An 11,567-nucleotide genomic window follows, 5' to 3' on the forward strand; every position below is an offset into this window, starting at 1 on the left:
GTGCCCTGTCCTTTCAGCTTCTCTGCAAAATTTGACAGCTCTAACATTACCCCTTCGGAAACTGTGATGGCAGTAACCCCCACCAGGTTTCTCATTATTTAACCATGCCGACTAAATAGTCATCTTTATCCTCTTCCTCTGTTCCAGCCATCGGCACTCCAAAAACAACCCTTCTGCGCACCATGTCCTCTTCTTCCTCTGCCTCGTCGGGACTTTCCTTCGAGTCTTCTTCTCCCGAGCCGATGCCAGCACCGAGCCCACAAGAAGTCTATGCGGCCAACATCCGCCGCGCCGTTGAGGCCGGGGAGGAGTCAGACCATGACTTCTCCATCTGGTCTGAGGACGACCAATCCTCGACGGACGGGGAGAGCGACCTCCGCTTCCTCGCCAACGGGGAATCGGAAGAGGAGAGCGATGACGATCGCTTCTCCTGGGATGACTTTACCTCCCCCGAGGTGAAGGAGGAGGGAGAGGAAGAGGAGGACGACGACGACAGCCTCTCCGACGAGCCACCGGCCAAGCGCCATTGCCCCTGGCCAGGGAATCTCAGTGATTATGATAGCGACGACGACGACGACGACGTGGAGGACGAGGACAACGAAGGTCCTGCCGGCGGCCGCTACAGCAGCGACGACGAGCTCGCCGGGAGCAGCGCTGACGACGGTGACGACGAGGGCAGTGACGGCCCGTAGAATAGGACCTCTAGAATAGGATCAGCAACAGTAGACGGGGCAATGTATCCCCTTAGTACTTCCTTTTGAGAGCAATCAGCTCTTCTATGTAAGAAATCTGGTTTATCGTTGAAGAACTCTTCCCCAATCTTAATTCTGCCGATTTCTTCTGAGTTTGATTGAGCCGATTCTCTCTTCTGCTGACCCCACCGATCGTCACTTAGCCAATGGCCAACAAGCCAATGACAACGCACCGGTAACTTAATGCCCCATCCCTTTGAGTTCTGGCGGACAACTAGGCAAATCGACGTTCTCACGAGAGAACCAGAATTACCGCCGAAAACGACTTGATCCTGAAGTCGATATCATTGTGTTTTCAGCCTGATGAAATCTCAATCGGCTTCTTAAGAACGGCAAATTCTGCGCCATCAGTTGCCCCCCGAGCCTTTATCAAGGTGAGCATATCAATGGACTAACCAAATGTGTCGCCATCGGTTTCCAAGTCATGACGCGGAACCAGCCGATTTCAGCAAAATCGGCTCTCCAGAGCAGAGAACCTTCAGGGTGAGCTGCCCCCCGAGCTTCTTCAGTCCACTTTCGCGCTTTGCAAGTCAGATCGGTTCCTCCCCTGTGGTGGATCTGATGTAACCCATCCTTAACCTGATCTGCACATTGCTCGCAAAGAGGAAACCAGAGGTTCTTGAAGAGAAAATCAAAGTTATCAAGCCACTCAATTGAGGAACTCTTCCATTAGAGTCTCTTTTCGTGACTCACTTCCTGCTTCGTTGACCCTGTAGCTGTACCTCTTGAGTCGATGGCCACGTATCTGCATCGGCTAAACTTTTGTGTTGTTTTTTTTTTTTTTTTTGGCCGATTTTTCTTAACCGGCCTCCCATGTTTTACTGCACGCATGTCTGCACATGTTTATCTGCACATGTTCATCTGACTACATGCCCCCCGAGCCGAATCTGCCAAATGATTGCAGATATCGGCTTTCTTGGTAAGTCAGGGCACTGCACTTGCACGTCGACTTCGCAAAGATTCATGCTGACTTTCATCTGCCGACGTGGCCGCTGCCCAGTAGACCGTTGCTGACCATAAACAGAATATGTGCAGAAGATAATTTTGGCCGATTGCTGGAATCGGCCTCCACATTGCTTGCTCGATGAAGGTTTTGTAATGTCCCTCCATAAACCCTTTTTTTTTTTTTTTGGGGCCGATCACAAGGATCAGCCTCACCCGGTTTGCTCATTGGTTTAATCTTGCTACTCAGTTAGGCTGGATAAAACCAACCCAACCTCTGACTTGATGCGCCTACTGTCGTCCACCTTGAGTGCATCGTATAATCGTGGAGCACTAAACTCTGTCGGCAAGACAAGCACCATGTTTGTGCCAGCCGATGTTTCATCATCGGCTTTCTTTTGCTTGGGACGCCACTCCATTCTCCGTGGACGACCCTCTTCATCCAGGGCTCGCTGAATCTTCGCAGCCAGATCAGGCCGTGCCTTCCTTAACGTATGCAAGTATAACCTTTCGGCTTCCTCCAGGCCGCGCAACCGCTGAACCCTGCGTTCGTGAACGGTGAGTACGTCAGGGCACCACCTTGGACGGTGGTACCTGTCTTCTTCTTCTTCTAGTCCCTCGTCTTCTGAATCCTCAAGATCTGCCCAACGAGGTGACTCAGCGCGTTTGCTTGGTGGTGGGAGAGGTCCTAAGCGCTCAAACACAGACACGTTGGCTGCCTCCTTCTTCTTCTTGTTGCATTCTGGGCAATTGCCGATTGTGGGCAATCGGCTCATTCCTGAATCCCAGCGATTAATCAAGAAAGGGCAGTCCCAGAACGGCGTTGTCATCTTGCTCCCTTGGTCTGTCCGTGGCACGGCGCTCGTGCTCCTCCTCATCGCAATCCCGCCGACGATGTCTTCTCGCTTCTCTAGCCGCACGATCTCCTTCATCATCATAGTTGGACCGTCGGCGTTGGTCATACCGACTCACATATTTGTTGAGGAGGTGATCGAGAGAGGTCGCTGATATCTTATGTTCTTCACTTCTCCCTCTCGTGACGTAGCGCTTGCCATCATGATGGAGCCGATCGCGTGGAGCGGCCTCTTCGTGTCCTTGCTATGAGAGCATTGCCCTCATCTCCATCTTTGCGAGTGGTTCCCAGGCCCTACCACGTTGATGCTGAACGTGGGACCTGGCTGGCAGCCCTCGGGGTAGATGATTTCTACCCTGTTAACGGCGGGGAAGGGCTGGGTGTCTACCTTCATGGCGTACTGGTTGAAAATTAAACGCCCCTTCTCTATCGCCGCTTGGATGTGCCGACGCCACACCCCTGCGATCGTTGGTGGCATGGGAAAGCGAGTTGTGGAATTTGCGCACGGCTTTCCGTTTAGCTCTTGCGCTCGTAGGGAACTTGAGACCTTCAGAATCGTCAAGCTGTTTCTCCTTAAGCAGAGGTCGAAGATTTGTTCGAGTCTTGGTCACGTCAAAATCAAATCCCCGGGCGGCCCTGGTGGCTTTACCCATTTGGCAGGATACGGGGTTCCTCCCCGAGTCCACTCAGCCATCGCTACTTCTTGGTCTCCCGCAGCACTTCACCTTCCTCTCGTATCGACCATGACCATCGCACGCTTGAACTTGTCTTGGTACACAGTGCGGGTGGCGTTGTTCATATGCTTGATAGTTTCTGAACCATGTGCGCCGCCGAGGGATAATCTGCTTGGGAGGCCATGTCCTTGAGCTGGGTTGTAAGGCCAGCTACGCCAATTCGATCGCTTCCTTTTCAGCTTATACGAACCGAATAACATCGGTTCCTAAGATTCTGAAGCGCTGGATGTACTCTGTCACCGTTTCTCCGCGCTTCGACGTAGTTGTGCTAGATCGGCAATGCTAGACTCGGAAGCTTCGAATGGTATTGCGTATGGAACTGTTCTTCCAATTGCTTCCAAGACTGGATGGAGTTTGCCGGCAAAGAGGTATACCATCCAAAAGCCGATCCTGTGAGGGACCTGTGAAAAGAGCCTCACGCGTAGCTGATCCGACACCGAAGCCGGTCCTAGTTGCGCCAAATATCGGCCGATGTGCTCGATGGAGCTGGAGCCATCTGATCCACCGAATTTGGAGAAGTCGGGGAGCCGATATTTAGGTGGCAGCGGAATCATCTCGTACTCATCGGGTACGGCTTGGAATAGCCGATTGCCCTCCTTTTCGGCATAATGCCGAACCGGTCTCTCAAGATGGTACCGATCTGATCCGCCGTGCTGGTCGCAGGAGATGCATTCTCAAGATTCGCCGGGTGGCGTACTTAGCCAGCCATGTTTGCTTTTCCAGCTTCGAGCCAACCGCAGAGCTGGGCCTGGAGTTTCGTCGGGGTGGCGTACTTAGTTAGCCACGTCCGCTTCTCAAGCTCTGTTGCCGACGTTCCTTCGCTTGCGCCGGAGTCCCCGACGTCGTGGCCTGGTTTGAGAGTGGCCGGTTGTTACAATCCGGCACATACGTGCACGCGTATCCTTGAGGGATCTCCTTGGGCGCCTCAGCCAAGAACCGGTAGTCACTAGGGTCACCACCGATCTTGTAGACGACGAATGCCGGTGTAGCCGGCACTTCACCGGTGCTGCCAACGCATATGGCAGCGGTGGACGGGACCGGAGTGGCAACTCTCCTTGGTGCGTCCCGAGAGCTGGTCCCGACGGCGAGTGCGGTGGCTCATGATCTCCTGGATCACGCGCAGAGCGAGACGCTCCAACACGTTGACCAAGTTTTCGAGTGGCGGTGTAGCGAGTGAGCCACCAAGTAGTTGATCTCCGCCGTAGGGCCCTGGTGCGTTCCTCCGACGGGGCGAGAGATCTATCCCATCGAGTGCACCTTGTGGTGAGAACCCCTTCCATCCGATGCCATGGGTACGGGTTCTTCGAAAAGAGCCGATGAGGTCGGCTTCGAGGGTGGCCTTGATCTCGTCATGTTTCTTCTTGAGCTCGCGAGCAGCTCCTCGTAGGTGACGGCGTGCCGTCCGCCGCCATCTCGGATGTAGATGGCGATGTGGTTGATGTAGATGATGGTCCCACCGGGCGTGCTGTAATGTGTTGATCGCCAAAACCCACCGGCGGGCAGCGGCCTGTCAACACGGTAGAGCCGGGAAGAGCCTAGAGCTGCGGCTGGCCGAGACCCCTCCGAGCGACGGCCCGCAATGCTCTTACGGTCACACGCGGCGATGCGAAGTGCAAGGGCGTGCCACCTGACCTATACCTGGTCGGGAAGGTGATGGGGATGCCTCGCTTAGTTCTGCGTGGCATACACGTAAACATTAAATAAGAGCCTCGATCGGCTCTCGGGTTATCTCGTGAATCGGCTCAAAGAGCCGATTCACCCATGATCCGTACGGGGTGCACGAATACTTGGTGATCCTGCTTGATCAAGATAAAGCTAATGAGATCTACGACGATTTAGGGTTTTCACCGCATAATCGGATCATCCTACTCCAGGTTGGGCCTCGCGGCCACGCACGGTGCTCGTAAGCCGATCCTAAACAAGGCCACACAACCAACGTGACGTTGATCATCGGAACATCCTGTTTAGGACTTGCGAACGCCACCCTACGTGCCGCTGGATCCTCCCCCCCTTCGTAAGGCCTAACTATTGCAGATATTAAACTAATCCTTGCAGAGCAAGGAGCAATCGTAACGGATCAGATCTACTAGATGATGAACAAGCAGGGTGCCGCCCCCACGCCTGAGATAGGCGTGAGGGCGGCTAGACATGCGAGGGTTGCACTACGTAAGCATGTTTATACGAAGAGCTATGCTAACCCTAACACATCTATGATAACTACGTTGCCCGCCATCAAAGACGCTTCAGTACGGGCAACGCATGAACAACGTGGAGCTTGTGCTGCCTAGATCGCAAGATGCGATCTAGGCAGCATGTCGCTTACCTGATTGAAACCCTCGAGACGAAGGAGTTGGCGATGCGCCGAGATTGGTTTGTTTTTGGGGTGAACGTTGTGTTGTTGTTTATTCCATAAACCCTAGATACATATTTATAGTCCAGCGGACTTTCTAACGTGGGAATATCCCACCGTGTGCGATACAAATTCTAAATCTTGATCTAAGATATAACCTACTATAATTAAAGATACACGGGCAAACTAGCCCAAATTCTCCGTGCAAGGCCGCTTCAGAGATCTTCCACGTGTAGTCCTCTAAGCCCATCTCTCTTACGGCCCACCTCTGGATTTGTCCAAAATCTGGTGATAACACTGTATTGTTAGTAGTGGCGCATCACCTAGTGCTCCACTAGTATTTGTATTAGTAGTGGCGCACTAGTAGTGCGCCACTGCTAACAGTTAGCAGTGGCGTGATATTAGTGGCGCACCACTAGTGCGCCACTGATGGCAAAAACTGGTGCGCCACTGATTGCCTGTTTTTTAGTAGTGACAAGACCTCGTAGGTGATCCACCGATCGCCGCGCCAAACTTGGTCGCGTCACCAAGGGCAGCATCCGGATCTGCGGCAGGAGGTCGGCCCCGCCACCATCAAGCACAAGCCAACAACCACCTCATCCCACGTGCAGGTGCGCCGCACCACCTCCAAGAGGTGTGCTGCCATGGCATCCGATAGACACGCCATGCTCCAGCCCAAGGGGCAGGGCCGCGTCGTCATCAGAGCGAGAGGCCAAAGGGAAGCCCTGCCGCCGCCGACGGCGAGGTAGGAGGAGGAGGATTGGGGGAGTGGCTGCGGGAGGGAGTTAGGGTTCCCTCCTGTTCGCCTCACGTGGGCAATGCGAGAGGGATCAGATGGATTAGGATATGGAAGAAGCTCAATACGGTCAGATCGGTGTGTTTATGGTCTTATGGACTACCTACCTGTAAGTTTAAGGGATATCCTTCAGTTTTTTTTAGCTTATATAGAATTACCTACCAAATATTTTAAATTTTGACCACATACTACATGACGCGCACTTGTCTCCACGCTGCCAACACATTTTTTTTTCTTTTCTTCAGAACCTTTTGCATGAAAATGTAAAAGAAGTAAACATTATATGTTGAATGGACCATTCAAGGACTTCTTTGCATCGAGGTATTAGAGCATCTCCAGCCGCGTCCTCCAAACCGTCCCCCAAAGGGATTTGGGGCGCGCCGGACCAAAAATGCGTTCCAGCCGCGTCCCCCAAAGCCCTTTTTTGTCCGACGCGCCCCTATACGGTGTCCGGCGCCCCGAGCCCGTCCCCGTCCCACAGGGGACGCACCGGGGACGTCGGACACAACGAAAAGCGAGGCGGGGAGTGGCGGGGCCGACCCGTCAGCGGCACAATTAATTTAAACCTAACCGTCGCCTACCTCGCGACGGAAGTTATTGGCGCGCAGCGACGGTGCAGTTCCCGCAGAGGGCGCAGCGACGCGTCCCGTCGCGCCTAGCTCTACGTGCCGGCGTTAATGAGCACCACCGCTCCTCCGCCTCCCTCCGGCCTATAAAAAGGGGCGCCTCTCATCGTCCCTCTCACACACAAACCCTAGCGCCTCTCTCCCAAACCCTAGCCGCCACCATCTCTCAACAAGACTCGACGCTATGTCTGGTAGAGGCGGAGGCCGACCTCGCGGCCGCGGCCGTGGTCGTGGTCGTGGTCGTGGCCGCGGCATAGCTGAACGCTCGCCGTCGCCTCCCACGCCGTCGTCTTCATCGTCGGAGATGGACGTGGAGCCGAACGTCCTGTTCGAGTTCGTCCACGTCCTCAAGGGCGACCCGCGCGGCATCCAGAGGCTGCCGGACTCTTTCGCCGAGTACGTCGGCGGCGTACGCCCGCGCAAGATGCATCTGCGGGAGCATTCGTGCGGCTTCTGCCGGTGGATCGTCGACGCGATCTACGACGCGCGCGGCAAGATGTACCTCAACATCGGCTGGGAGAAGTTCGCGCGCCACCACAGCCTCGAAGCCGGCTTCATCCTCGTGTTCTCCTACTTCGGCAACAGGGACATGAGCGTCAAGGTCTTCGACGAGAGGCGCTGCCTCCGGGACTACCACGCCGACAGGGACTCCCACGACGACAGCACCGACGAGGAGGACGACTGAGTGTTGTTTCTTCGCAGCGAATACGTGCACGGAGGTTTCTGCCTGTTCGCCTCATCGGTAGAACCAACAAGGGCACCATCCTCCCGCTGGATTTTCCAGTTTAGGTGACTGGGTGTGCCCTCGAGTGTTCTTTCTTAGCAGCGAACACAGGAAACCTTCGATGCACGGCCTAGTTAGGTTTAGTTTTTTTGCAATATTTTATATTTGTGTCCACCATGGTTCAAACTATGTATTAGTTTGTGGAAAACCATGTTCCAAACTATGTCTTCGTGTAAACCACGTTCCCAATTATGTATTAGTTTGTGGAAATTGAAATAAAAATGCCAAGAAAAATTATTTTAAATGTTTGGGGGCGGCGTTTGGGGGACGCGGCTGGGGAGCGACGTCCCCCAAACGCGGCACGAACAAAACACGTCCCCCAAACGCTCGATCCGGCGCGGTTTGGGGGACGGTTTGGGGGACGCGACTGGAGATGCTCTTAGAAAGCATGCATAGTATATATATAGTCCTAAAAACCGAATGGTTCAGTACATGATATGCTACGAATGATTCCTTTGGAAGTCTGAATAGTGCACGAGAAGTTCATGGAGATTTTCTCAACAACAACACCAAAAAAAAGTTTATACCATTATCAAGCAAAAGGAAGAGGCTCATTGGGCTTGCAATGGAGACAAGTAAGTGAGCTCTGGCTTTTCCTATTCATCACCTGCGGGTGATGGTTGCAAACCATCACCCACCATCACCCGCGTGGTTTGACCCGCGGGAGTGTTTGGGCTGCGGCCCATTAACATGTAGGGAGCCTGTAGGCTTCGGTTTTTCTTACGGTTCGGTTTTCTTTCGGGTTTTCGAAAAAAATTCTGCTTTTTCTTTTTTAAGAAAATTTAAAGTGGAGCAAAATTTAAAGTTAATCAAACTTCAAAGTAAGCAAAATTTTAATCTTAGCAAATTTTTAATCTGAGCAAATTTCGAATCTAGGCAATTTTTAAATCTAAGAAAATTTCGAATCTAGGCAATTTTGAAATCTAAACAAATTTTCAAATCTGGAAAATTTTGAAATAACCGAACTAATGGGCCAGGCCCATTAACAGTTTCCCCTTAGCGATGGTTAGCACCGCCCGTGGGCTATTCGGTCGTCGCAGTCTCACTCTCAGACCAGCACCATGGCTCTCGACCAAGCTGCTATCGCCTCTTTGCCCTACGCCGCCGCCGCCTCGCTCCGCCGCCCCCATCCCTCCTGCTCCTTCCCTCCCCGCCGGCCTCCGCCGATATACCTCACCTGCGCCGCCTTCCCGTACTCTCCTCCTCCCTGCGCCACAACATCGTCGTCCACCAGCGATGACGCCCGCGGTATGTTGCTCCTGCTTATCCAGCTGCGAACCAAGACAGTAATACGGATTTACTGCTCTATTTCTCAATTCAGTTGTGGTGTACTGTATTCCCCCTCGGCAAATGATAGTTCTTTGTGCACTTATTTAGTTCGATAATCTCATTTTGTGGGTTAGGCTGTGGCAGCTGCCCCTTTTTTTAGTTATGGGAACTGCAAAATTGTACTGTTAATTCACCACTATTCCACCTAAAACACATCCGCAATGAAGTCGCCGACCATTGACTCCCGCATAGCAGCTTGTTCGATTGGCAGTGTAACATTAACTACTTATGTCTGTCTGTACGCCTACATGAAGTAGATTCTGTAGCACAATATCTGTGTGCATCTTGACCTACTTCTGAAACTTTATCACACCTTTACAGAACGAAAACATGACATTTTTCTGATCTCAGGACAACACCTGTTCCGCGGCCTTCCCCAACCGCGATGCTCTAACGTGGAAGCGGTCGGCGATGTGATGGCAGCGCCCGATGATTACACAGAAGACTCGCCATCAAGCAGCGGGTATGCAAATGGTCATATGAGTGAAGAGCGTCCAGGAGGAAGCGTGGGCGAGGCAAACCACATGGCCGCAGGCAACCAGAAGATGGTCAAGATATCTGACAAGTTGATTGGTGTGTTCATGGTCGATAAGCCTACGCCAACGGATTGGAGGAAACTGCTAGCTTTTAGCAGGGAGTGGGACAACATCAGGCCGCATTTCTTTAGGCGCTGTCGGGAGAGAGCGGACGCGGAATCGAATCCTGAGATGAAGCACGGTCTTCTCAGGTTGGGGAGAAAGCTGAGAGAGGTAATATGGGGCTTTCTGGTTTTGCAGGAAGCGCGTGGTGCTTCTCTGATTGTCAGATCTTAATTTATTTATTTTCCTCCCTCTTTTCAGATCGATGAGGATGTGCAAAGGCATAATGAACTGTTTGAAGTAGTTAAATCAACGCCACCTGCTAAAATTGGTGCTGTTATTGCTAAGCGACGTAAAGATTTCACGGTGGAGTTTTTCAACCACCTTTATTATGTTGCGGAGTCGTATAAGGATGACCCCGATAAGCAAAAAGGTGAGATATACATGAGATTTTTGGTTGCGACCTTATTATTGATTATCGCTTTGCAGTTCCATCATTTCTCTCTCGGTTTGTTTCCTTGCAGAGTTGGCAAAACTTGGAAATGATTGTGTAGACGCACTACAAGCTCACGATGACAAGTGCGGTAGTCTTGAAGCGTTGAATGTTGCAGAGCTAAAGCTCAAAGATATACTTAATTCGCCTTCAGTGGACGCTGCATGCAGAAAGATTGATGACTTGGCCGAGAAGAAGGAACTAGATTCCGCGTTAGTGTTGATGCTTTCAAAAGCTTGGTCAGCGGCGAAGGGCACCGACATCACAAAATCCGATGTATGTATCTGTTACACGATATCTTTCATGCTTCTTTCCTACCTGTGCTTAATTGCGACAAATTCATCAGTTTAAGTGGGTCTACCAACATTCTGCAGGCAAAAGACATAATGTTCCATCTATACATGACTGCAGTAGCCAATCTCCAGAGACAAATGCCGAAGGATATCAGGATACTGAAGCACCTTATAATGATTGAGGACCCAGAAGAACGTGTGAGCGCGTTGAGCGATGCTTTTACTCCTGGGCCTGAACTGCAAGGCGAAAATGTCGATACGTTATACACGTAAGTACGGTTATTAGTGCTTCATGAAAGATGTTTCTCTTGTTTTTTTCTGGTCATGCTGACATGCCTGATGGTTCGCAGGAGCCCTGAGGTGTTACACACTTGGGCGAGTGCTATAATTGACGCGTATTATAGCAGCAGGGAAGGCACTCTCCTGGGGCAAGCGCGAGACTTGATGAATCCTAAGATTATCAAGCGAGTTGAAGAGATTGTGAAGACAATCAAAGATAATTACCTCTGACGTGACAAAACTGTGGTTTCACATCACTAGTGATTGTGCTGGAAGTATAATCATCTGAACTGCATGATGGCCTAAGCTCTGCTTGCTGTAGAGCTGGGTTCTCATCCATGGCTGCTGCTGGGAGTGAAGAATGGCAATACTTGAAGGATTATATCCAGATTAAATCTGGTTTGTGCTGCACATAAAGTGATTGTAGCATGTGATATATGGATGTAGGTTTCACGTAGATGTATGTCTGCCTATTTTTTGTCAGTTACTCCCTCGACCTCCCCATAGATATAGTGTACGTAGCTTAATGCTTATGGTCAAGCATAATCTGAAGAGGCCATTGAGAGACACCTCATGTGACCATGACAGGCATGGAAGATTAATGTTTTCTTCAGATTTTGTATTCAAACCGGGTGGTCATGTTGACATATAAGTGAATTTTCAGCATAATTTCATGATTTATTGGATATCAACAGTATATCATCCGTGTAAGGAAAAGTTTAAGTCCGGAAAATTCTGTCTGAAATCATGGCAGGTGA

At 51.4% G+C, this 11,567-nt stretch overlaps 1 protein-coding gene across 1 annotated transcript; it reads left to right on the top strand.

The window, feature by feature from the left end:
* Positions 1-8,865: 8,865 nt before the first annotated feature.
* LOC127311283 (uncharacterized protein At4g37920) lies at positions 8,866-11,506 on the top strand. Its single transcript, XM_051341675.1, has 6 exons — positions 8,866-9,085; positions 9,518-9,915; positions 10,006-10,177; positions 10,269-10,513; positions 10,612-10,799; positions 10,881-11,506. Exons 1-6 carry the CDS (start codon positions 8,899-8,901, stop codon positions 11,038-11,040), a joined length of 1,350 nt encoding a protein of 449 aa, XP_051197635.1. The 5' UTR covers positions 8,866-8,898; the 3' UTR covers positions 11,041-11,506.
* The last annotated feature ends 61 nt before the right edge of the window (positions 11,507-11,567 follow it).

The sequence above is a fragment of the Lolium perenne genome, chromosome 7 (genome assembly GCF_019359855.2).
Source record: "Lolium perenne isolate Kyuss_39 chromosome 7, Kyuss_2.0, whole genome shotgun sequence".
Classification (NCBI taxonomy): domain Eukaryota; kingdom Viridiplantae; phylum Streptophyta; class Magnoliopsida; order Poales; family Poaceae; genus Lolium; species Lolium perenne.